The sequence below is a fragment of the Canis lupus genome, chromosome 9 (genome assembly GCF_003254725.2).
Source record: "Canis lupus dingo isolate Sandy chromosome 9, ASM325472v2, whole genome shotgun sequence".
NCBI classification, from domain to species: Eukaryota; Metazoa; Chordata; class Mammalia; order Carnivora; family Canidae; genus Canis; species Canis lupus.
The window spans coordinates 23509152-23536750 of NC_064251.1; the positions used below are offsets into that span (position 1 = coordinate 23509152).

Genomic DNA, 27599 nt, shown 5'->3' on the forward strand with positions numbered 1-27599 from the left:
GAAAAGTATTAAAACACTACTCAATATATCTAAAACTGAGTTCAAAAAAATAATAATAAAAAAAATAAAACTGAGTTCATATCCTCCTCCAGAAACCTGTTTTGCTTTGTAAACAGCACCATCATTCAATTCCCCAAACTAGAGTTGTTTCAACCTCTTCCCTCTTTCTCAGGCTTGTATCAGTCACCAACTCTAAGATTTTACTTTTTAAGTGTTTCTCATTGTTATCTCTTCCATCTTCCCAGCTTCAGTGCAAACTCAATTTTCAACTGTAACAGGCTTCTGTCTCCAAGTCTTGACTTCCCTGTCCCCAGTCTCAACCCCAAACCACTGTGTACACTGTGAAGGTGACTCCTGCTGGTGAAAATACACTACCTCCCCATTGCTGCCTGGAGAAAAAAAACAACCCTCAGCCTTTGCCTCTGGCTTCATCTCCTACCAGGCCCCTCAAGCAATGATTCAAACCTGGGTGTGCATTCCCACTAATCAGCACCCTTCCATTCTACTTCCTCAATATCAGGTGCCAGCTCTCCCTCTTCTCTTTCTGGCTAAATAATACTCATCTTTTTAAAAATCTGCAAAAGTATCACCTAGAAGCCTTCTCTGACTGCCTTCACTCCCCCAAGTCAGTATGTGAAGCATGTTTTTCTTGTGGCCTCATTTTTCTCTGCATAGAATGGAATCTGCCTGCTGACTTGCCTATCTCACCCATCGTGCTGGCAAGCTTTGAAGGCAGAAATTGTCTCATTTCTGAGCGATATTACAGATTATTTTTATTTGCTTTTTTTTCTTATCCGCATATTTTCCATTTCTTTTAATTATACAAACAAATCTTTGAGAAAGAGTCAAGCAATATAGAAGTATAGAGTGAAGGGCAGCCCCGGTGGCACAGCGGTTTAGTGCCGCCTGCAGCCCAGGGCATGATCCTGGAGACCCTGGATCGAGTCCCATGTCAGGCTCTCTGCATGGAGCCTGCTTCTGCCTCTGCCTGTGTCTCTGCCTCTCATTCTCTCTCTGTGTCTCTATGAATAAATAAATAAATAAATAATCTTAAAAAAAAAAAAAAAAAAGAAGTATAGAGTGAAGTTATTTGGATTTTCCAAGTCATATGCCTAGCCAAGTCTCTGATACTCAGCCCCCAACAAAATCCTATTGAGTAAATGACTAAGACAGTATGATGCAGGGCAATAATCCAAGAGGTTAGAGAGATCCAAGGATATACTTTGGTCCTTGAATCCCACTATAACCAGAGCAGTTCTGCTTTTATCTACTTCACTTATTGGGCTTTCATTTAAAGTTTCATCCAAATAGGGGGTTCATATATATCCTCAAACAAAATGTCTAAAAACCAGAACTTATGGGAAAAAACAAGTTGGCAGACCTGAACTCTAGTTCTAGTTCTAAAATAAATTAGCTAGGCAAGTTAATTTTCCTCTTTAAAGTAGTACTTATCATCTGTTAAATACCTAACATACACATACACCAACACTTTAGGGCACTATTTCTCATCTGTTAAATAATACACACGCACCCCAAGATATTCATTCCCTTAAGTTCCTTTATAAGGCTTCTAAATTTTACAAAACTGAGATTGAAGTAGAGGCACCTGGTTGGCTCACTCATCCTGCAACTCGATCTCAGGATTGTGAGCTTGAGCCCCACACTGGGTGTAGATATTACTTAAAAATAAAATCTTAGGGCAGCCCCAGTGGCACCGCCTGCAGCCTGGGGTGTGATCCTGGAGACCCAGGATCGAGTCCCACATCGGGCTCCCTGCATGGAGCCTGTGTCTCCCTCTCCCTCTGCCTGTGTGTCGCCTCTCTCTGTGTGTCTATGAATAAATAAATAAAATCTTTAAAAAATAAAATAAAATAAAATCTTAGGGGGCAAGGCTAGGTGGCTCAGTGGTTGAGTATCTGTCTTTGGCTCAGGTCGTGATCCTGGGGTCTTGGGATGATCCTGCATCTCCCTCTGCCTATGTCTCTCATGAATAAATAAAATTTAAAATAAAATAGAATCGTAGGGGTGCCTGAGTGGCTCAGTCAGTTAAGCATCTGACTCTTGATTTCGGTTCAGGACATGATCTCTGGGTTGTGAGACTGAACCCCACATTGGGGCTCTGTGCTCACTGTAGAGTCTGCCGAATATTCTCACTCTCCCTCTGCCCCTCCCTCCAACTCTCTCTCGAAATAAATAAATACAATCTTTTTAAAAATGTAAAAATAAAATAAAGTCTTAAAAAACGAGATAAAGCACTCATGCTTTCTTTCTCATGTGACACCAGATATTACAATCCACATATAGTAAAAGTAGTTGCCTCCTTGGTTCAAAAGCCACACTACTTTTTTCCCTACCATTATCAAACCTTTAAGTCTTTTTTTTTTTTAAGATATTATTTATTTATTCATGAGAGACAGAGAGAGAGAGAGAGAGAGAGAGAGGCAGACACACAGGCAGATGGAGAAGCAGGCTCCCTGCAAGGAGCCCAATGTAGGACTCGATCCTATACCCTAGGATCATGCCATGAGCCAAAGGCAGATGCTCAACTGCTAAGCCACCCGGGTGTCCCCCTTTGAGTCTTCTTAATAATATTTTTCAGAAACTCCTTTTTTTGATGGGCTGGCAGACCTGATGGACTTTGCTTTAGGATGAACTGCTTTGGAGGAGAAGAAGGAGAGATAAAATAGCAAGAAAACCACTAGGAGTTGCCATCCCTTTTCTCAATGATGCCAGAGAAATGCTGTACTGACCCTTACAGAAAAAATAGTTTTAGGGGCAAAAGACTCGTTCTTACTCTGATGCAACCTGTCCAAATCTTCATTTAGACTGAACCAGGACAAGAAAACAAGACAAGCCATTAAAGTCCTAAGAAGACCTCTCAGAAATCAGAGCTAGTTAATGAAGACAGATTTACTTATTCTCTTTCTACACCATATATCTTCGAGTGCACTATGTCTTACAACAGGAAGCCCTAAGTATTCATTAAGGTTTTGAGGTAGCCAGGTGGAAAGATTACTTACCTGATTAAAAGTGGGAGGTGGAGGAGGACCAGGGGGTGGTGGAGGGGGTGGAGGAATTGGCATCCTTGCCCTGCTCGCAGTTGGCACTGCTTTCTCTCCGTTTTAATTTGCAGCTTTAGGTCACTCATATACCTGCAAATGAAATGGAAATTCAATGAGAATAACTCTGCCATCAGAGACAAAGGGTACCCAGGGGAATTAGGGGACTGGGCATGACACAAGAGAGAAACTAAACACCTCATCCCCCAGTTCCTCTGTGATAGAGTTCGGGCTTGGTAAACTTTTTTTTTTTTTTTTTTGTAAAAGGCCAGATAAGAAATACTAATACTGGGGGGCCTGGGTGACTGAGTTGGTTAAGCATCCAACTCTGGATTTTGGTTCAGATCATGATCTCAGGGTCATGAGATCAAGCCCCACATCAGGCTCTGCTCTGGGTATGGAGCCTGCTTAAGATTCTCTCTCTCCTTCTGCCCTCTCCCTTCCCCACTTTTTCTATCCCCCTAAATAATAAAAATAATACTATTATTTTAGGCTTTACAGACCACATATGGTCTCTGTCACATTTTATTCTTTGATCTATTTTGACATTTTTTAAATAATAAGCTTTATTTCTTAGAGTAGTTTTAGGTTCACAGTAAAACTGAGCAGTAAAGTACAGAGTACCCATATAGTCCTGTTCCTCCAGCTCCCACACACACAAGCACAGCCCCCTTCACTACATCTTGCAGTTGGACATTTGATACAATTAACATTTCATTACCACCCCAAGTCCATAGTTTACATTAGGGCTTACTCTTGGTGACCTATGTTTTATGTGTTTGGACAAATGCATGACAACTACACATACTGTAACATCATACAAAACAGTTTCACTGCCCTAAAAATCTGTGCTCTGCCTATTTATCCTTCAACCCCCAATCACTGGTCCTTTTTACTGTCTCCATAGTTTTGTCTTTTCCAGAATGTCATATAGTTGGAATGATGTAATATGTAACCTTTTTTGGATTGTTCTTTCAATTAGTAATACACATTTAAGTTTCCTCCATGCCTTTTCATGGCTTGATAGCTCATTTCTTTTTAGTGCTGAATAATATTCCATTATCTGGATGCACAAGTTTATCAACTCACCTACTGAAGGACATCTTGGTTGCCTCCAGGTTTTAACAATTATGAATAAAGATGCTATAAATATTCTGTAGGTTTTCGTGGGGACATAGATTTTGGCTCATTTGAGTAAATACCATTGACTGTGATTGCCAGATCATATGGTAAGAGTTACATTATATAATGAACTGCCAAATTGTCTTCCTAGTGATTATAATCATTTTGCATTCCCACTAGCAGTAAATGAGAGTTCCTGCTGCTCCACATCCTTGCCAATATTTGGTGCTGTGTTTTAGATTTTGGCCATTCTAATGGTGCACAGTAGTGCAATCTCACTGTTTTAATTTTTCAATTCCCTGATGACATATGAAGCTGAACCTTTCTTCATATATTTACTTCCTATCTTTTTTTTTTTTTTTTTAAAGATTTTATTTATTTACTAATGACAGACCCACAGAGAGAGAGGGGTCAGAGACACAGGCAGAGGGAGAAGCAGGCTCCATGCAGGGAGCCTAACGTGGGACTCGATCCCGGGTCTCCAGGATCATGCCCTGGGCCAAAGGCAGGCGCCGCCAAACCGCTGAGCCACCCAGGGATCCCCCATATACTTACTTCCCATCTGCATATTTTTTTAGGTGAGGTGTCTGCTTAGGTCTTTCGCACAGTTTTTAATAGGGTTCTTTTCTTATTGTTGATTTTTTTTAAAGATTTTATTTATTTATTCAGGAGAGATGCAGAGAGAGAGAGAGAGAGGCAGAGACATAGGCAGAGGGAGAAGCAGACTCCCTGCAGGGAGCCCGATGTGGGACTCGATCCCAGGACCCCAAGATCATGCCCTGAGCTGAAGGCAGACGCTCAACCACTGAGCCACCCAGGTGCCCCTTATTGTTGAATTTTAAGAATTCTTTGTCTGTTTTGGATAAGTCCTTCATCAGATGGGTCTTTTGCAAATATTTTCTCCCAGTGTGTGGCATGTCTTCTCATTCTCTTGATCTTTACATTCTAAAACTACATTTTTACTTTTCTTTTTAAGATTTTATTTATTTATTCATGAGAGACACAGAGAGAGAGAGAGAGGCAGAGACACAGGCAGAAGGAGATGCAGGCTCCCCACAGGGAGCCCAACGTGGGACTCGATCCCAGATCCCAGGACCACGCCCTGGGCTGAAGGCAGGCGTTCAACCGCTGAGTGACCCAGGCATCCCAACATTTTTACATTTTTTTAAAATTTTTTTAAAATTTTTATTTATTTATGATAGTCACAGAGAGAGAGAGAGAGAGAGAGAGAGAGAGAGGCAGAGACACAGGCAGAGGGAGAAGCAGGTTCCATGCACCGGGAGCCCGACGTGGGATTCAATCCTGGGTCTCCAGGATCGCGCCCTGGGCCAAAGGCAGGTGCCAAACCGCTGCGTCACCCAGGGATCCCCATTTTTACATTTTAAAAATGTAAAAACCAGGGGCAGCCCCGGTGGCGCAGCGGTTTAGTGCCTCCTGCAGCCCGGGGTGTGATCCTGGAGACCCGGGATCAAGCCCCACATCGGGCTTCCTGCATGGAGCCTGCTTCTCCCTCTGCCTGTGTCTCTGCCTCTCTCTCTCTCTCTCTCTCTCTCAATAAATAAATAAATCTTAAAAAAAAAAAAAAGGTAAAAACCATTCTTAGTCCATGGGCATTATAAAAAAGACCATGGGGACGCCTCGGTGGCTCAGCAATTGAGTGTCTGCCTTCAGCTCAGGGCACGATCCTGGGATCCAGGATCAAATCCCACACTGGGCTCCCTCTGGGAGCCTTCATCTCCTTCTGCCTGTGTCTCTGCCTCTCTATGTGTCTCTCATGAATAAATAAAATCTTAAAAAAAAAAAAAAAAAAAAAAAAAAAAACAGACCATGAACCAGATCTGACTTGTGGGCCATAGTTTACCGATCTCCAGTATCCTTAGAATCTGACAAAAGGAAAGGGCGAATATTCCAAAGGTTCTAAAAAATCAAGAGCCTTTAGAGGCAGGCAGAATTTGATTAGAAACATGACTGTGAAGGTCTTCAAAATCCCAACCCTTTCAATAATGCCACTACAGGCTGGATGCCCAACAGAGCTTTTTGCTCCAATCACAAGAACTGGACAGTACTTGGGCGAGATGGTTCCCATGGGGAATGGTATCCGAGCTCACTTCAAGAATTGAGCAGCTGACCATTCTTCCAGGGAAACACCTTCTGATTTCTGGTTTTAAAGCTAAGTCTAGGGGATCCCTGGTGGCTCAGCAGTTTGGCGCCTGCCTTTGGCCCAGGGCATGGTCCTGGAACCCCGGGATCGAGTCCCATGTCGGGCTCCCGGCATGGAGCCTGCCTATCCCTCTGCCTGTGTGTCTCTGCCTCTCTCTCTCTACATCTATCATAAATGAATAAAATCTTAAGAGAAAAAAAAAAATAAAGCTAAGTCTAGTTTTTCTTTGCCAGGGATCTAACATACTTGACTTTAAAAATTGATCAAAATAGTAAATCCTCATGATCTATCTATTAGAGGGGGGCGTGCAAATTTAAAATAAAAGGATATAGAGAAAAATAAAAAACCTTCTTCTATTTGAAGTCTCTGGGTTCACTCTGACAGTTACCCCAAAGCATTCTTTTAAAAAGCTAGCAGAGGGGGATCTGGGTAGCTCAGTACGTCAAGCATCTGACTTTGGCTCAGGTAATGATCTCAAGGTCATGGGATCGAGCCCTGTGTTGGGCTCCACACTCAGTAGGGAGTTTGGTTGTCCCTCTCCCTCTGCCCCTTCCCTACTGCTTGTGTGCTTACTCTAATAAATAAAATCCTTAAAAATAAATAAAAAATAAAAAGGTAGCATAAAACAATAGGAAAAAATAATCAAGCTGTATTTCAAAAAATAATAATAATAATCTATTCAGAAACAAACTATTCAACTAATTCCAGTCACTTCAGTTCCTGCCTTTTCTGAGTTTCCAGTTCTACCTATCTTTGCCATTGCCATGACTGAAACTCCTAGAATGACTTGGAAAAGAGATTCAGACAAGTCCCTAATTCTTTTCATAATTCATGGATGATCCAACCTGCATGCTACAAAGTAAAAAATCACCAAGGGAAACCACCTTATGCCTGACAGCAAGCAAGCACTGTTTATAAGGCAAAACAGTAGTCTCTAGCAAGGCAAATCTTTTTCTAAGAAATCTACTGGAAAAGACCACTAATATATTACACAGTTACAAATGCCTTCTTAAAATAGGCTCAATTCAAACTCCTAATTTCAAAATAAATCCATTAAAATAATAATAAAAAAAAAACACCTTCATCAAGTGACAGCCTTTCATACTGACATCCAGCAGTGCTTCTCAACCTTTCTTCTGCCTCTACAAAGACTGCATGCATGACATGCTCCTACAATTGACATTGAATATGCAATGATACACTATGGTAGAGTATCACTGCTTCCTGTTTTACAGGTAAGGACACTAAAGATCCAGAGATGGGTGGAATCTCATGTGTGCACACTACAGAGAAAGACTGATCTAAGGGCAACCACACAAGATCATTCTGGAGTAAACTGCAGAATTAGGACTCAAATTTAGATCTTCTGATCCCCTGCTATTTCACTAATCACCACAAAAAAACATGGGTGATGGAAATTGGTTTGGTTTAGCAATTTCCTACTATTTTTGCCAAATGAAAATTCAACCCACCCCAAATTTCTATTTTATTAATAGAATACAAGCAGCTCTGTTTCCCAAGAGCAGCCCAATGTAAGTAAATTTACATTAATACAACATTCTTTCCCCTGAAAATCCCCAAAAGCTTTATTCAAACCAATTTGATATTGATACAATCACTAATCCAAAGCAGAGGGTCTGCTTTGAGAACTGCTTTTAGTTAAAAATAAGTGAACCTGGGATCCCTGGGTGGCACAGCGGTTTGGCGCTTGCCTTTGGCCCAGGGCGTGATCCTGGACACCCGGGATCAAATCCCACGTCAGGCTCCCGGTGCATGGAGCCTGCTTCTCCCTCTGCCTATGTCTCTGCCTCTCTCTCTCTCTCTGTGACTATCATAAAAAAAAATAAAAATAAAAGTTAAAAAAAAAATAAGTGAACCAAAAACAGTTCATAAAGTTTTATAACAGAATGACAATTTTTTTTCAAGTAGGCCCCATGCCCAGCATGGAGTCCAATGCAGGGCTTGAAGTCACAACCCTGAGATCAAAACCCAAGGTGATATAAAGAAAGGGACACATAACCAAATAAGCCATGCAGGCGCTCCAACAGAATGACAAATTTTAGTGACCAACTACTTTTAATCAAAGGACAAATTCAGGCCTTCTGGGAGCAATCTTTTTTTTTTTCTGGGAGCAATCTTAAAAAACTCTGGGGAACGTGGGTGGTTTCAGCTCGGGTCATGACTCCAGGATCCTGGGACTGAGTCCCATATCAGGCTTCCTGCTTAGTATGGAAGCAGGAAGCCTGATATGATCCCTATGACCCTCCTTCTGTTTGTGCTCTCTCTCACTCTCTTTCTCTCAAATAAATAAAATCTTAAAAAAAAAAAAAAAAACCAACACTAAAAACTAACATTTCTGAGGCTAGATCAGTTAAGCATCACCTTCAGCTCAGGTCATGATTTGAAGGTTCTGAGATCAAGTCCCAAGTCAGTTTCCATGCTCTGCAGGGTGTCTGCTTCTCCCTCTGCCCCTCCCTCCACTCGTTCTTTACCCCTTCCCTCATTCTCTTTCAAATACATAAAATCTAAAAAAACAAAACAAAACTAATATTTCTGAGATTTAATCTAAGAAGAAAAAAGAGGGTTCTTTACATAATGTTAAATCTTTCCTTTCTGATCTTTTAAATTAGAACTACAAACCTCACCATCTGTGTTCTTCAGAGACCTTGATTTTCAGAAATATAGTGAGACTGTCTCCAGTTCAACAATAAACCAATTTTCATTCCCTTCTTAAGCCCTTCTACCTTAAAAACCATGACAGAATAAGCTTTTCACATCCTCAGGAGTCAGTTTCTTTGAAGTCAAGATCAGAGAGCATTATTTCAAATCTTCTTGATGTCAAATTTATCACAGAATTCTGAGGTAAGTCTTCATAAAATTCAAGCAATACACTTGTAAAAAGCACTCTCTCCTATTCCTCAGAAGACAAAACCCTATTTTTCTATTCAATTTCCTAATGTTTTGTTCCAAATACATATTCCTACATTTTAAGAGCAGGACACTTCCTGGGTACAAAGATGTTGACCTTTCACATTTGATAAATGAAGAATCCAATTTAGTTGCTGTATTTTTCATATATTTAAAATTATCTCGTAAGTATTCTAGTTACCACTACCATTTCGGGCCTTTATTCAAATGGTATTATTCTCCTATTATAAACTCAAGTTTCAACCCAAGTTATTTTTAAAAGAAAAAATATATTTTTAAAATATTTTATTTATTTATTCATGAGAGACACACAGAGAGAAGCAGACACACAGGCAGAGGCAAAAGCAGGTTCCACGCAGGAAGCCCAAAGCAGTACTTGATCTCGGGACCCTAGAATCATGCCCTGAGCCAAAGGCAGACGCTCAACCACTGAGCCACCAGGGGTCCCAGGAAAAAAAAAAACTTTTAATTCTAAATCTTTTTTTTTTTTTTAAGATTTTATTTATTTATTTATTTTTATTTTTATTTTTTTAATTCATAGAAACACAGAGAGAGAATGAGAGGCAGAGACACAGGCAGAGGGAGAAACAGGCTCCATGCAGAGAGCCTGACGTGGGACTTGATCCAAGATCTCCAGGATCATGCCCTGGGCTACAGGCGGCGCTAAATCGCTGCGCCACCGGGGATGCCCTCTAAATATAAATGCTATCTACTTTTATGCTGAAAGACCATCCTTTCTAAGCTTTGATTACTGAGTAAATTACAGTTTTTGTATTGAAGTACCCAACAAAATCCCATGGGGGAAAAATTGACCTTAAAAAGTACGCTCCCCAGCAGCCCGGGTGGCTCAGAGGTTTAGCGCCGCCTTCAGTCCAGGGCCTGATCCTGCAGACCCAGGATCAAGTCCCACTTCAGGCTCCCTGCATGGAGCCTGCTTCTCCCTCTGCCTGTGTCTCTGTCCCTCTCTCTCTCTCTCTCTCTCTCTCTCTCTGCTCCCTCTGCCTGTGTCTCTGCCTCTCTCTCTCCTCTCTCTCTCTCTCCCTCTCTCTCTCTCTCTGTCTCTCATGAATAAGTAAATAAAATCTTAAAAAAAGTACGCTCCCTCCCTCAGAAAAGTCTCAAGGGCCTTAGTTCTGTCTTACAAGAAACAGTTATATGGAATATCGATAAGAAAATTCTTTTTAAGTACTCTCTATACTCAACATGGGGCTCAAACTCATGACCCCAAGATCAAGAGTCACATGCTCTACCAACTGAGCCAGCTAAGTACCCCTCCTCTCTCTCCTTTCTTAAATATAAGTTCTTTATTTTTTTTAAGATTTTAAGTAATCTCTATACTCAACGTGGGGCTTGAACTCACAACCCTGACATCAAGAGATGCAGGCTCCACCAACTAAGCCAGCCAGATCCCCCCATGTTCAAGTCTTTAATATTCTATTAAACCTCTCCCCAACATAAACAGAGAGGGGGCACCTGGCTGGCTCAGCTGGTTAAGCATTTGCCTTGGGCTCAGGTCATGATCCTGGAGTCCCGGGATCCAGCCAAGTGTTAGGCTCCCTGCTCAGTAGGGAGGCTGCTTCTTCCTCTCCCTCTCCCCACCACCCCCACTGGTCTGCACTCTCTCTGGCAGGTCCTCTCTATCAAATAAATAAATCTAAAGAAACAAAAAGAGAGGGCAGCCCCGGTGGCTCTGCGGTTTAGCAACACCTTCAGCCCAGGGTGTGATCCTGGAGACCCGGGATCAAGTCCCACGTCGGGCTCCCTGCATGAAGCCTGCTCCTCCCTCTGCCTGTGTCTCTGCCTCTCTCTCTCTCTGTCTCTCTCGTGAATAAATAAAATCTTAAAAAAAAAAAAAAAAAGAGAGAGAGAGACGAAAGAGACATTTCAAGATCCTCTCTGAAAGACCAATAACTCTACCTATTCTTGTCTCCAGAAAATCAACAGAGAGGTGTGTCTGTAAGAGGAAAGGTTCTAGACATTCCCCTCAATGGAATCAAAATAAATCAAATCAAAATAAATCTAATAGTATCAGAGATGGAACATAAATGTTTAGCAGAAATAGAAAATCAGTTGCTCTGAGACAAAGAAAGTCACATAATGCAGAATGGGTTGTTTTTTTTTAAAGATTTATTCATTCATTCATGATAGACACAGAGAGAGAGAGAGAGAGGCAGAGACACAGGCAGAGAGAGAAGCAGGCTCCATGCCGGGAGCCCGATGTGGGACTCGATCCCGGGACTCCAGGACTGCGCCCTGGGCCAAAGGCAGGCGCTAATCCGCTGAGCCACCCAGGGATCCCCAGAATGGGGTTTTTGTTTGGTGTACTTCAATTCCAGCCAAAAGGAACTACAACCTTGCCTAATGTGGCTTCAATAACCCAAGTAGCTGAAGTGGCAAAACTTTCCAAGCATAGACATTAAAAGCCATTAATGAATCAAATGTTCATAACCATACAACAAACCCTAGAAACAGTCACATCAAACAAGTTCAAAATGAGTAACTCCATTTTGTATATTCTTTTTTTTTTTTTTTTTTTTTAAGATTTTAAGATTTTGTTTACTTGAGAAAGAGCACAAGCAGGGGGAGCCACAGAGGGAGAAGGAGGCTCCTCCCTGAGCAGGGAGCCTGATGAGGGGCTCAACCCCAGGATCCCCAAGGATCATGACCTGAGCCAAAAGCAAATGCTTAATTGACTGAGCCACCCAGGCGCCCCTCCATTTTGTAGATTTCTCAACCAGGTTTAAGACAAAATGAAAGAAACCAAGGGTAACTGCAACAAATAAAAGTAAGTAAAAAGTGAATGAATAGATTTTTGTTAAAACTAGATTTCAAATTCATGAGAAATTTCACCCCATTCTGAATGATGAGCACTTAACTACTGACTCAAATAACCTATGTTGGCCCATTAGCACCACTGGAGACATTACCTTGAAGTAGGAGTTAAATTTGAGAACAGTATTTCATAAATATGCCATCTATTTAATCCAGTAAACCGGGTTTTTTTCACTGCTTTTTTTTTTTAATAAAGATTTTATTTTGGGGATGCCTGAGTGGCTCAGTTGGTGAGGCATCCAACTCTTGATCTCAGCTCAGGTCTTGATCTCAGGGTCTTGATTTCAAGCCCCATGATGGGTTCCACACTGGGAGTAGAACCTACTTTAAAAAAAAAAAAAAAAAGATTTTATTTTTAAGTAATATCTACACCCAAAGTGGGGCTTCAACCCCAAGCCCTGAGATCAAGAGTCAACGTGCCTTTAACCCAATGAGCTCTTAAGCACAGATAGCACTGTATCTTTCTATAGTTTTTTCTTTTATTTTACAGCACAAAGTGCTCAATAGTTACATGTTCATCTGAACAAAAATAAATTTAAGAGTAGCACTGTCTGAAAGGGCAAGCAAACCTAAGTGGAATAAAAAAATAAGTGAAGGGTAGACAATGTGCCAGAAACAGAAAAAAAAATGGTATCTATGAAAAGAGGAAAGGAAGAAATATGAGGCTATGTGCATAGTTTAGTGCTCCAAAAATTTTTAACTTGTTGAATTCGTTCATTCATGAATTCATCTATCATCCAGTGAATATTTACTGACCAGCCATCACTTAATCCATTCAATAAATATCTGTTCTATCTATAACAATGGTTCTAAGGGGAAGGATATTGTCCCCCAAAAGACATGTGGTAACGTCTAGAGACATTTTTGATTGTCATGATAAAGGGTTACTACTGGCATCTCGTGAATAGAAAACACTCTCTAATGCACACAAGAGGCCCCCACAACCAAGAATCATCTAGTCCAAAATGTCAAAAATGCTGAGGCTGATAAACCCAGTTCTAGTGGCTGAACAAGTTTCTCCAATCTTGGGGCTTACATTCTAGTGAAAGAGATAAACAAGGAAACAAAATCTCAGTTACTGAAAAAAAGAATGAAAAAAGAGAAATAGGGATGCCTGGGTGGCTCAGCAGTTGGGCATCTGCCTCTGGCTCAGGTCATGATCCCGGGGTCCTGGGATCAAGTCCCGCGTTAGGCTCCTGCAGGAAGCCTGCTTCTCCCCTTGTCTGTGTCTCTGCCTCTCTATGTCTCTCATGAATAAATAAAATCTTTTTTTTTTTTATTTTTTTTTTAACTTTTTATTTATTTATGATAGGCACACAGTGAGAGAGAGTGAGGCAGAAACACAGGCAGAGGGAGAAGCTGGCTCCATGCACCGGGAGCCTGACGTGGGATTCGATCCTGGATATCCAGGACCCGCCCTGGGCCAAAGGCAGGCGCCAAACCGCTGCGCCACCCAGGGATCCCTAAATAAAATCTTTAAAAGAAAAAAAGAAAAAGAATCATTAGGGGTGAAAGTAGGAATATAGGGAAGTGTTCTCTTTGACAGGGTTGCAGGGAAGGAGGCTGGCTCTCCACAAAGAAGTCTCTCCATGAGCAGAGCAAACCCTATGAACATCTGGGGGAAAGAGCCCTGCAAGAATTAAAGAATAGCAAGTAAAAAGCCCGAGATGGGAACCAGCTTGACATGTCACAGAATAAGTAAGAAAGCCAGGGTAGGGCATCCCAGGTGGCTTAGCGGTTTAGCGCCGCCTTCAGCCCAGGGCATGATCCTGGGGACCCAGGATCAAGTCCCACGTCAGGCTCCCTGCATGGAGCCTGCTTCTCCCTCTGCCTCTGTCTATGCCTCTCTCTCTCTGTGTGTGTTTCTCATGAATAAATAAATAAAAATCTTAAAAAAAAAAAAAAGCCAGGGTAGCTAGAATAATATAGACAAGAGTGGTAAAAGATGAAATCTGAGGCCTTACAGACCATTCTCCAAATCCCTTAAAAGTAGTATCCTTCTCCATCCAATATGTCCATACCAAACAAGTTTAAATCAACTAACAGTTCCATGCCCAAAGTAAACAAGTTTAATCAGTTATCTTATTAAACCCACAGCTTGGTTTAAGCACAGCTAAGGGACCTAGATACTAACTGGAAGCCTTCCAGGGTTAAAAATCACCTGACAATAATGTCTGCCTGTCCACCTGCCCTTCAGTTTTGCTCCTGAAAAGCAGTACAGTATGGCAAGGTAGGAGTTCATTACTACAGTAAACACAATGGCATCCAGTTCCCAAACCAAAGAACTCACACATGGGAGAAGCGCCAGGAGCTACCTAAGAGTATTCACATGCCACTCCTGGAGACTAACAAACAGTAGAAGCCAAACAGGTTCCTATAATTACATAGGAACTGATGTCAACCCAGAATTATGAATACACCTTCGTGTGTTCTAGGACAGAGTATAGTGGAAGGTTTCCACTAAAGCATTTTGGTTTCTCTAAAATAAAAAGAAACAGACTAGAATAACTTTTTATAGATATCTTATCATCCTCCCCCTGACCCGTGCCAAAAAAGCTTGATATAGTTTGTATATATACACACACACACACACACACACACACACACACACACATACAGTTTAAAAATAATCCACAGCCCTCTTCTCTCAATGGAGAAGGTGCTACCTTCCCCTTGAAATTCAATTCAGTCAAATCTCTGGCGAAACAAATTTCTGTCATGTATAGAGATGGAATTAATTAAAACTCTAAGGTTACTCCATGAAAGGAGAAAAATCATTTTTCCAACTGCAGGCATTTTCCATCATGGAAATTCAACTATGCAGCAAATCTGATCCAAAACAAGTAATAATAATAATAATAAATCACATATGCACCATGAATATTTAAACTGAAAATCCTACAACTCCTACAACTAAACCTGGATGTTCTACTCTCCACATCAATGATCTTTCACTGTTACGAGCAGCACGCAACCCTGAAAGAGAAAAGGAGAAGGGTAGAATAAAAGTATGTAACCATATGATGAAATCCTTTTGATATAATTTCTATAATGAAAAATGTAAGTACACACCCCCAACGATGCAGCTTTCCTTCCAAATAGGACACTTGTCATATTGTTTTGTCCTAGATTTGTTTAAAGTCCTAAAAACATAAACTCTGAAATCTACTTATTCACATACTAATTGATGTAGTAAATATTAGATACCACAGGTTATCCCCAGATACAAGGCAACCCGGGAGCCAAGTCCTCTTATCTAAAATGATGACAAATCAATGAGAAGTCTACTCTTATGTTCAATTAAATACCACAGCTGCAAAGAATGGCTTCATAAAAAAAGATGGCTAGAGATTAATTAATGCAAGAACTGTAAATTAAATGTCTGAAAATCATCCTCAACAGGGAATGAACTCACCGAATGTCACCAGCCCTTACTACACCCCTCGAAGCAAAGAGAAAATCCTGTTGATCTAAAAACACTAAAGTATTGGAAAGGTGGGGGAAGGTGTACAGAAAAAAGTCAACTGCAGTAGATCAGTAACAGTTCAAAGTAGTACCTTATAACATAGCAAGTGATCGATAATCTATGAGATAGTAACACTTCAGATTTTGCACTTTTTGTGACATCATTCACCAAAATTTTCAAAGCAAGTTCCAAAAACTTATTAGAGCTGTTTCTAAGGAGCTGTTCATCTTAGGATGTAAATAGGTTCTATGTCAAAGCCAACATGACTTCCTTGGGCTGTATTTTAGATACCAACAGCCACAAGATTTCCAAGAACTAAGGACTAGAATCCTTAGTTCTTTTCAACATTAAAAGACATGTACTATTTGGCTCCTGACTGCCAAGCAATTCACAGCAACCAAGGAGCAGCTGCATAACACCTTATTTCCAGATGCTTTACAGACTGGTAGTAAAAGGTACAGCCATTTTTCTTTTCTAGGCCTTTGGGATCCATAATACAAAAAGAAGAATGTGCCCTTTCATATTATAAAAGTTAAAAACAAACTTCTTTAAAAAAAAAAAAAAAACTTCAAATCACAGCCTTTAATATCTCCAAAAATTATGCTGCATAAATCCAAGACAGATACTTAGTACATCTGTTTCCAAAGCCTGAGTCAATTTTCCACTTCACAAAAAAAAAAAAAAAAACAGATTCTTGGATTTGTACAGTGAAATGATGCAGAGTAGCTCAATGTTCATAACTAATACTTCCTCTCCACCCACACAGGCCAGGAACCAATGGATCTAGAAGTGCTGGCTAAAAAAAAAAAAAAAAAAGTGGGAGTCACACAAGGCCAAAGTTATTGCCATCAGCCAGCATTTAACCAGAGGAGAGGAGTTAATCAGATGAAGGACACACACTCTAATTTAGAAATCCGGACCAAAGCCAGACAGACTAAAACACAGTCTGAATACAAAAGCAATAATAGGTGGATCCTGAGGAGTTTGCCTCAGAGACTTGGGAGCAATAAATGGTTTAGAAGACTCTTCTGAAATAGTTTCCAAACTGATCTGAAGATAAGACACATCTGGGTCCTTGAGTGGTTCAGTCAGTTAAGCATCTGCATTTGGCTCAGGTGCAGGGGTTCTGGGATCGAGCCCCCGCATTGGCTTGGGCTCCCTGCTTAGTGGGGAATCTGCTCCTCCCTCTTCTCCCTGCTTATGCTCTCCTGTCTCTTTCTTTCTCTCAAGTAAATAAATAAAATCTTTAAAGAGAAAAAAGATAAGACACATGTTAGGGTGTTTGTTGAAAACACACGTGTGCCCAGGCTCTAATCCAAACCTACTAAAATCAGAAATCTTCCAACAGAAAAATCTGGTGAACTGTATATTCAACCACCTCCTTAAGTAATTCTCATTGTTAGGGAAGTCTGAAAAATACTGTTCTGCAGGAGTATCAGTACTCAATTACACCAACACTATCGTGACTGAATGGAGAGCAGCAAGGAAAGGCCGATGAATAATCTGGTTAAACATAAATGTGTGGCAGGCATTTATCAATGTTCTCTCAGAAAACACCTTGAAAATGACAGCAAAGGGATATTTTTAAAGGCATAAACCTTAAAAACAGAGAGAGAGAGAGAGAGAGAGAGAGAATGGGAAAGGATGCAACTGTAGAGACATGTCAACAAAATTTTAGGAGCTGGAAAGCACATGCACTACTGACAAGTAACTTCAAAGAAAGGAAAAAGTTAAATGCTTGCAGCAGAAAGTAAATCCTCACTACAAAAATCCAGAAAAAGCTCAGAAACTAAAAGCACCTGGTACCTCTGGACAAAGGGGTTTCAGAGGAGCTAAAACAGGAGAACCGACTGGAAGTCTGTATAAGAAAGGGATCCTCTCTTTCCCTTGCCCATGCTGCCAGGTAGAGGGACTCTGAATCAAGTAAGCAGTGACAGCCTAGGGCAGGAGTACCAAACTGAAAATAGATTGAGTGAACGTTTTATTTACTCAATGATGAGACCTCTCTCCCTCCCCAGTTCTCTTCTCTCACTTGGTTCCAAAACACATGCTGCTGGGCTTGTGTTCTCTAGGCAGGAGACTGGAGGAGTCCTCTCTAAGGAAAATGACAAGCTGCCAATACATCCCACAGCGATGCCTACCACTGGATGAGCCAGGGCTCCACACTCAGAGCTTGTAAGTACCTCATTCTCAAAAATAAACAGACATTTGAAGAAAATCTCTAACAGGAAAGACAGGAATCAAAGTAAACAAAACAAAACAAAAAAAAGTAAACAAAACAATTCCTGACAATGTGTAGAAATACTTACATATAAAGTTCTGAGAACAAAAAGAACTCCTGGAAATTTAAAACACTGATACCAAATATTAAAAATACAATAGAAGAGCTGGAAGAAAAAGCTCAGAGTATCTAAAAACTTAATGAGGAAAAAAAAAAAACTTAATGAGGGGGAGAAAAAAAAAGACAAAATCACAAGAGGAAAAAAAAAGGATCAGTGTTGGAATTTCACCATCTGCATAATAGGGATTCCCAGAAAGACAGAAAACTATCAAAGAATACATTATTAAAAATATAGGGGTGCGCCTGGGTGGTTCAGTCGGTAGAGCATCTGCCTTTAGCTCGGGTCATGATCCCCGGGGTCCTGGGGTCAAGCCCCATGTGAGGCTCTCAGCTCGGCGAGGAACCTGCTTCTCCATCTCCCTCTGCCTGCCACTCCTGCTTGTATTCTCTTTCTCTGTCAAATAAAGAAATAAAATCTTAAAAAAAAAAAAAAAAAAAAAGAAAAGAAAAGGGGGACGCCTGGGTGGCTCAGTGGTTGAGCAACTGCCTTCGGCTCAGGTTGTGATCCTGGAGACTGGGGATCGAGTCCCACGTCGGGCTCCCTGCATGGAGCCTGCTTCTCCCTCTGCCTCTCTCCCTCTGTGTCTCTTATGAGTAAATAAATAAAATTAAAGAGAGAGAGAGAGAGAGAGAAGAGAAAAAAAAATTTCCCAGGACAGATCAAAATAAGCTTTAAGACTGAAAAGGCCCACTGAATGCCAAGCATGATGAATTTTAGAATAGTTACACCATTGTATTTCACATACCTGTGGTTAAGATAGCACCCTAAAATCTTTCAGAGAAAAAACAAATTCCACATGAAAAATTCAGAATCAGAATAACATCAACAATACTATTAAAAGTTAGAAGACCACAAAATGAGGCTTAAAATTTCCAAAGAAAAGCCATCTCCAACATAGCATTTTGTATCTCGTCAAACTCCCAACCATTGTGCAGGCAGAAACATGCAAGGCCCCCCAAAATGCACCCCTCCAATGGAATCCTTTTTCATAAAGCCTCTGGAAGAGGCTCCACTAAAGTATTTGTACTGGGGGCCTGGGTGGCTCAGTGGTTGAGTGTCTGCCTTCGGCTCAGGTCCTGATCCTGGGGTGCAGGATCCCTGAGGGGAGCCTGCTTCTCCCTCTGCCTATGTCTCTCATAAATAAACAAATAAAATCTTTAAAATAAATGAAGGATTTGTACTGAAAAGAGATTTATACTTTCATCAGAGTTTAGGGATGAATTAGCGATTGATGCTCAATGAATCAAGCAGAAGGGAGAAAAAAAGAAAAATGAAAGAATGGTGATTATTATATTAAAGGGAAAATACACGGGCAGCCCAGGTGGATCAGCAGTTTAGTGCCTGCCTTTGGCCCTGGGGCGTGATCCTGGAGTCTCAGGATCGAGTCCTACGTCGGGCTCCTTGCATGGGGCCTGCTTCTCCCTCTGCGTGTGTCTCTGCCTCTCTCTCTGTTTCTCATGAATGAATAAATAAAATCTTAAAAAAAAAAATAAAGGGAAAATATATAAGGAAATACAGTATAATCATAGTACAGACAGTCATACTGGACGTTAATTTTTCTTCTTTAGGCTACATTTACCTCTATCCCCTTTCTGGTCCATGGGGGATGGAAGGGGAGCCTGAAAACATTGGAACTACATTTCCTAGAATGCTCTGTCAATGGGGTTGTGGTTTAAATTCCACCAGTACAGAGTCATTCATTCAAGACCTAAAAGATATAAGTATATGCCATTGTTGTTCTTCTAGTAGCAATGAGTAAGTGTGTGTGGCCTCCAACAGATGACATACATGTGGTTTTATAGGTTTCCAACATTCTACAAATTGCCTGCTTTGGTGTTTAAGATAGCGAAGATTATTAACAGCGCAGTTTTTCTGGAATCTCTGCAAGGTGACATTCCTATGACCTTCCAATGATTTTGTAAGCATCTAATATCCTCTGAAATATCAAGAATGGTTTGTCTTTCTGATTGAACCCTGATACATAATATAAAAACATACAAAATACTGACTTAACCACAACTGTGACAGATCTGTATTAGGAGGATTAGCAGGAAGGGTTGAGGGTAGTTAGCAGTATAGGAATGCAAAATCAGGGGCACCTGGCTAGCTCAGTCAGTAGAGCATGTGATTCTTGATCCTAGGGTTGAGTTTGAGCCTCACACTGGGTGTAGAGATTACTTAAAAAAATTGGGGGGGGGGGCAGCTGGGTGGCTCAGCGGTTTAGCAACGCCTTCAGCCTAGGGCATGATCCTGGAGACCCGGGATCGAGTCCCACGTCAGGCTCCCTGCATGGAGCCTGCTCCTCCCTCTGCCTCTCTCTCTCTCTCTGTCTCTCATGAATAAATAAAATCTTAAAAATAAAAATTGGGGGGCACGTGGGGTGGCTCAGTCAGGCATCCCACTCTTGATTTCAGTTTGGGTCATGATCTCAGAGTTATGGAGTCAAGCCCTATGTTGAGCTCCGTGCTTGGTGGGGAGTCTACTTCCCCACTCTCCCTCTGCCCTTCCCCTGCTTGCACATGAGTGCACCTATGCTCTCACTATATATAAATTTATAAATCTTTTTAAAAATGCAAAATAATCTTCCATAGTAGAAATTCAAAATATCTAAGGCCAAAAAAAAACAAGCAATAACAGTATAAGCATACTGTATAAGCATAGTATGAGCACACCATGTAAAAATATGGAAAGAAAAAAATAAATAAAAATATGGAAAGAACATGCATCAGAAAAAAACACACTGAAAGTACTAAAAGTGATTGAAGACAAATAAAGAAAGATGGAGCAGCTGTTCTTTTCATTATAAATCTTCTAGTACTATTATTATCTGTTTAAACTATGTATTCTTACTATGTCAATTACAAAATTCCAAAGATTTAATTACTAAAAACCAAAAAATCCTAACACTGTATAAGCAAAACCAAACTTCAGACTGACCAAAATTTCAAAACATCAGGTCTGTACTGATGGATCTGTTACCAATGTAATTAAGAACAGCAGACAATCCCAAACCAACCAAAATAATTAAAAGGCCATTATGCTTAATTCTAGAACCTGCATCTCAAATTCAACTCTAATGAAAGCAGGCTGCCTACTGTGACCTCAATCTCTGCCACAACCTGGGTATCACCTAACAATGTTCATCACTGCAGAGTTTACTCTACCACATGTCAGATATATGAGGAACTTCCAGGCCACTGTAAGAAATCAGGACCAAAATTAATTTCAAAGGTAAGCACAAAAACAGAGGGACAGATCTTACCTTAGCTCTTTTTTTAGGGTTTTCGATTTAACACAACTGAAAAACAAAAACATCCAACATCTGTGGTCAAAACATCTTTAGAAGTTCTTAAAAAACTGTTTTAAAGAAACTGTTAATTAGATTAAAAGGTTGCTTACAAGGCAGGCTGAAACCTAGTCACTGATGAGATGGCTCTTCTCACTGTAGACTAGCAGTGTCTCATGTGACCAGGCCTCAGCTTCCATGTGCCAGCCTGCATTCCACACTCCCCTCACAAACAGACAAGTAGAAAAGCCTACCCAGAGAACAGTCAGAAGTAAGGCAAATCCAGTGATGACAGCCTCCATTAGAAAAAGCCTGAAAGAAAACTTAAACAGATGCTCCATAAAATGTTGATCCAGACTTCACATGGAGAGAAGTGTCATGCCTCATTTCAAAGATAATATATTAAGTCCCAACTCACCACAGATAATCTAATAACAAAGCTGTCACTTTCATTGTTGAGGAGTCTCTTCTCTCGCTCTAATGCCCCTAAGCCAACAGATACACAGACGCTTCTTGCTGAAATGCTAGAAAAATTTGCACATTTTCATTCCTTGCTCGCTAGTGTTGGGCTGCTAAACCAAGATTCTACTTTAAGTTACGAAAACAGGGCAAGCTGATCCAATTACACAAGAAAGGTACTAAATCAAACAGGACCATCTGGGCTTTGAGCAAGAGTACTGTGATTTCTGAACAAAAGTCAATATACTTGCAGATAAAAATGCTTTCATATATTCAGAATTATAATGGCCCTTGGGCTACTATTCATTTGCACGTCCTACAAGAGTTATACATCATGTTAAGACATATGGCCTAGATGATGGGTACGACAATGTATTATATTCACCAGTTTATAATGAGAACATCTGTGCTCTCTTTCTAGCCCTATGAGGCTTACAAAAAAGTCAATATTCTCTAGAAGTAAGTTTTCTTTCCTAAATAGCAGGTCTGGCAAACTAGCCATTTCATCATCCCCATAATCTGACAAGATTGAGTTCAGGGTAGTATGGCCAAAGACTCGTCATCCCCCATAATCTCAGAATGGTTCCCTAAGTAATCACTAACTTCCAAACCAATTTCCAAGATCCTAAAATTTTAAGACCTAACCCAGCCATACAAGTTTAATTTGTTGGACAGAAAAGAAATCAAGGCTAAAAGAGTAGCCTTTATCCAGAAAAGTTCTTACAGAAAACATGTTCCATCGTACAAGCATCAGATTTCTTCATGATATTGATGATTTCAGCATCAACTCTAGTAAATTAATACCTGTGAAAAGAATTGACCAAAAAAAAAAAAAAAAAAAAACCCAAAAAACAAAACAAAACAAAACAAAACCTTCTCCTGTAAAGCCTGGGCTCAAAATTCACTATTGTGGGGTGCCTGGGTGGCTCAGTTAGTTAAGTATCTGCCTTCGTTCAGGTCATGATCTGAGGTCTGAGGTTCCAGCCCACATCGGGCTCCTGGCTCAGCGGGAGTCTGCTTCTCCCTCTGCTTGTTCTCCCTGCTTGTGAGTGCTTGCACGCGCACATGTGTGCTTACTCTTTCTCTGTGTTAAATAAATAAATATATAAAATCTTTTTTAAAAGTTCACTACTATTTATGTGGTTTTTCTGGAGACCTCACACTCCCTGAAGCCTTACCTCTTTGCTTCTCTCTCCCTAAACTCCCAAAAACACTGGAACTTACTTCCTTCAAATCTTCAAAATAGCCATGTTCTTTCCATTCTTTCTGTCCTGAGGACTTCCACCTATGCCATTCTCTCCATCTACAACAGTCTTTGGTCTGCCCTTCATCCTTTAGGTTTCAGCTTTAAAAATTCCTTAGTAACATTTCCTCACTGCCCTGTTTCTCAATCAACCTGGTTAGGCTTCCTATTAGCTGTTTCCACAGTATTTACGGCAGCAGTAATTAATTATGGTTTAATGGACGTCTTCCCCACCAGACCATACAGCCGCACCAGTGCAAGGACTGAATCAGTTGTGTTCACTGACGAAGCACAGTACTTGTCACACAGTAGGAGCTCAAAAATTCTTAGCAAATAAATGAGTAACAGGGCTAAAAACACACCAGCTTTGGCAATTTTACTTATAATTTACCCCACAGATACAGTCATACATGCTAAAGGCCAAATGTATATGGTTATTCACTGGAGCATAATTGGTAATAGCATTAAGACTAGAAATATTTAAAATGTCTACCAATATGGAGCAGATGCCAAATCTTTTTACTACTTATACAGAATGATTGCCAAAGTAAGTTTTTAAAAACGCAGATAGTACTAACAGCATCCTACGTTTGTTTATGAGAAAAAGCAAAAAAAAAAAAAAAAATACACACACACACACACATGCATGTTTTATATGTACATATTTTCTCTGGAAAGAATCTTAAGAAACTGAACACATTAGCTGCCCCTGGGAAGATGAACTGGATTGAAGAATACAAAAGCAGAGAAGAGAGACCATTCAGTGTACACTTTTTAACTTTCAAATTTTTAACCATGTGAATGTATTATCTACTTAAAAAATAAAATTTGGGGGATCCCTGTGTGGCTCAGCGGTTTAGCGCCTGCCTTTGGCCCAGGGCGCGGTCCTGGAGTCCCGGGATCGAGTCCCGCGTTGGGCTCCCGGCATGGAGCCTGCTTCTCCCTCCTCCTGTGTCTCTGCCTCTCATTCTCTCTCTCTCTATGTCTATCATGAATAAACGAATAAATAAATCTTTAAAAAAAAAAAGAAAATCAGATGTTTAAAAAAAAATAAATTAAAAATAAATAAAAAATAAAATTTGTTAGGGGCACCTGGCTGACTGAGTTGGAAGAGCATGCAACTCCTGATCTCAATGTTGTGAATTCAAACCCACAGTGGGTGTAGAGATTACTAAAAATAAAATTAAACTTTTTATTTGTATTTTTTAAAGATTTTATTTATTTGAGAGAGTGCACGTGCATGCACAAGACAGCACAAGCAGTAGAGAGGGAGAAGCAGGCTGCCCAAAGAGCAGGGAGCCCAACATAGGGCGCAATCCTAGAACCCCAGGATCACAACCTGAGCCAAAGGCAGATGCTTAACCAACTGAGCCATCCAGGTACTGCAAATTAAACTTTTTAAAACAATAAATAAATAAAATTTTACTAAATTGCTTACTATCCTTATTTTCTAAGACAGTGATGGAGTTTAAATGACTTTGTGATCCTGCCTACTAGCTGAGGACTGGGAGAGGGATGTGGACAGAAGGAAAACTCACAGGGCACCTGGGTGGCCGAGCAGTTGAGCGTCTGCCTTCGGTTCAGGTGGTGCTCCTGGGGTCTTGGACTGAGTCCCTCACCGGGCTCCCTATGTGGAGCCTGCTTCTCCCTCTGCGCATGTCTCTGCCTCTCTCTCTGTGTCTCTCATGAATAAATAAATTAAATCCTTAAAAAAAAAAAATAAAGTGGTACAATCTACTATGGGATAGGCTATCTGAGATTTGTGGATAAATGAGTTTTCCCTCTTTTTTTTTTTAAGATTTAATTTATTCATGAGAGACACAGAGAGAGAGGCAGAGACATGCGCAGAGGGAGAAGCAGGCTCCACATAGGGAGCCCGATGAGGGACTCAGTCCCAAGACCCCAGGAGCACCACCTGAACCGAAGGCAGACGCTCAACTGCTCGGCCACCCAGGCATCCCTTAGATTGTACCACACTAGAAGAAAATCTCCATCTTTTTTTTTTTTTTTTTTTAACAAATAATTGTCCCAATCTGTACATATGAGAATGTTTTCATAGTCAGAAGGGATTATTGGGAGGAAAAAAAGGGATTATTGAAGTCAGCATTTTTATAAGCTTAGAAAGTAGGTCAATGAATTTCTACTGAAGAAATATCATAAATACTAAAACTACATTATTTTCACCAGAGGGCCTCAAAATCTAAAAGGAGCTTAATCTAAATGCACAAAGTTCAAAAACCTAAAAAATTTTCTGAAAACTAATTATAAGGTGAGGAAACTATACACATTCCTTAGACATACAGATTTGCCAAACTTCAAGACATTCTTCAGTAAAGAAATATCTGAGACAAGATTAAACACAACTCCAATAATCCTGTTTGTTACCAAATCAAAGCCCTGGATCAGAGTCAAAACCTTTGGATCTGAACCTGTTAGTCTCCCAAACCTACGTACCGGGAACAGAATACTCTGGGCTAACAATGGCAGGAGGAAGCTGAATCCAGAGTGACCAAAGAGAGGATTTGTTTCCGGGTTAGCTCCAATGTTACAAGGGCCACTGCCATGGACTGCAAGAAATGATCATAATCCACTCCAAGACCTATTGGAGACAAAGTTATCTTCAACTAATTATCCCCTAAAAAACAAAAGGATGTTTACTAAGTAGAACACACTGAAAAGGTATTTACTAAGTAGTACTGAGGACAGCCATTCTAAATTGTTATAACTTTGCCATGTTATATAGCAAATCAGAAGCCACTTCCTGGCCCTCCATTTGATAACTTACTTGCCTCGAAATGGTCTTTCTGCATGTTCAGTCAAAATCTTAAGAGATCTAAGACTAATACAGACACTGGCAAATGTATCACCTGTTTTCCCTACTAATATTATTTATCTCCATAAAGTTTTTTTTTTTTTTTCTTTAAAGTAGGCTCTACACTCAGCATAGAGCCCAATGCAGGCCTGCAACTGACAACCTTAAGATCAAGACTTGGACAGACACTCACCCAATTGAGCCACCCAGGCACCCCTCTCCATAAAGTTCTATTCAGCATTTTAAAATACTCCTCTACAGGGGAGCCTGGGTGGCTCAGCCAATTAAGCATTCTGTTCTTGATTTTGGCTCAGGTCATGATCTCAGGGTTATGAGATGGAGCCCCACATTGTGTTCTGCAATGGGCATGGAGCCTGCTTAAGATTCTCTCCCCCTCCCCACTTGTGTGTGTGCGCTCACATTCTCTCTCAAATACAAAATTAAATTAAATACTCCTCTATAATAATACCAAGAAGTGCTCATGAGTTTAGACTGTGGCTCCCTAAGCTAAAGGCTTGGGAATGAGAGTGTAGCAAAAAAATGTGGGAAATTCTCTCTCTCTTCCTCAATGCCTTGGACTTTGAAAGCTGGGCAGAGGCAATGATTCTGCATTTAATCAGCAGATGAATAAGAAACAGGTCTGAATTTAGAAAAAGCATAAAGGAGCACAAGAACATTCAGAAAAAAGTACTGCCTCTTATTTCCTTGCAGAGAAGCTCTCAGCATCTGCCAATGAACCTCATTTTGACATGGAGCACCCCATCTACTCTAATCCGGGGCATATCCCTCAAGAGACTGTCCGTCAACCGGAACTCTGCCAACTTCTGCTTGGGAATTGTGTGGAGAATAGTAGCAACAAGAGCCTACTTTGAGAAGGAGCTCAACAATCACACTCAAGAAGAAAAGAAGTTATTTGGCAAAGGGAAGCTTGTTGCCAAAACGTTAGTCACAGCTTAAGGTCCCAGTTTGTGTGTCTGCAACTATTCTTTGCTCTGACAGAATCTATTCTCCGGCCCAGAAAATCCGGCTCAGCTTCTGTCACCCTCTTCATCTGAAGCAGTCAAGAATCCTTTTATTTTGAAGGTATCAAACTGTGACACAGACAACATGCCCACCAGAGACTAAAAAGGAGGGGGGCAAAATGTGTAATTTGCCATTTTCCACCTAGGAATGGCTCAAGTACAGCAAAGGAAAAACGTGACAGAAGGAAAAATGGAAAATCATATGCTAAAGAAGGAGGCTATACCAAAAGCCTGCCCAGAGCTCTGAGCCCCCGTAACTTATTTCCAAACCCTCTGAAAAACAGAGATCCTGGGGTTGAAATAACAGCAAAATATTAAGCAGGTTTTTTACCCTCAAATAAGTGTATAGTATATACTTTATAGCCTGAAGCTCTTCCTGCTCTTGCTGGGGTTAGTAAGAACAGTATGGTTTGCTGAAACAGCGTGAACCAGCGGCCCATGATTTTCACAATCACTTTAGAGGAATAGGAAAACAGACTCAAGTACACTAGGTTACTCTACCACTCAAAGAAGAGGTCAAGAAAGAACTGACAATTTGCTCTTCAACAGGAACAGGACTTCTCTCCCTTCTCAAAAGCCATTAGTAAAACCGGAAAAACTCCACTGTTCTCACCACCTTCCACCTTCCTCTGCATTTCACCTTTGTGCTGACATCACATAACTAATCAGTACGAACTAAAGTAAATACTACTCTGATATCGAGTATGAGGTAGAATTGGAAACTGCCCCCCCCCCTTAAGCAAATCACGTCAGACCTCAGAAATGCCAAGACTTTCAGGAACAGTTCTTCTAAGCTAAATTAAATAAGTTTACCTATGGGCAAAGTGTTTAGAATATCATGCCCAAAGAAAAAGTTGGAATAGTCAA

The 27599-nt window shown here is 40.6% G+C and overlaps 1 protein-coding gene across 7 annotated transcripts in view; it reads right to left on the bottom strand.

Annotated features, from left to right (window-relative positions):
- Positions 1–27599, bottom strand: part of WIPF2 (WAS/WASL interacting protein family member 2) — a 63806-nt gene that overhangs the window by 23011 nt on the left and 13196 nt on the right. For 4 of the 7 annotated variants that reach the window (XM_049114060.1, XM_035721377.2, XM_025439777.3 and 1 more), the window contains exon 2: positions 3021–3152. In XM_049114060.1, coding sequence (XP_048970017.1) covers positions 3021–3083 — 63 coding nt within the window. In that variant the 5' untranslated portion in view covers positions 3084–3152. Of the gene's footprint in view, positions 1–3020; positions 3153–21172; positions 21209–21309; positions 21447–25352; positions 25498–27599 lie in introns of all 7 variants that reach the window. The other 3 variants (XM_025439779.3, XM_025439780.3, XM_025439781.3) reach the window with 3 other exon arrangements.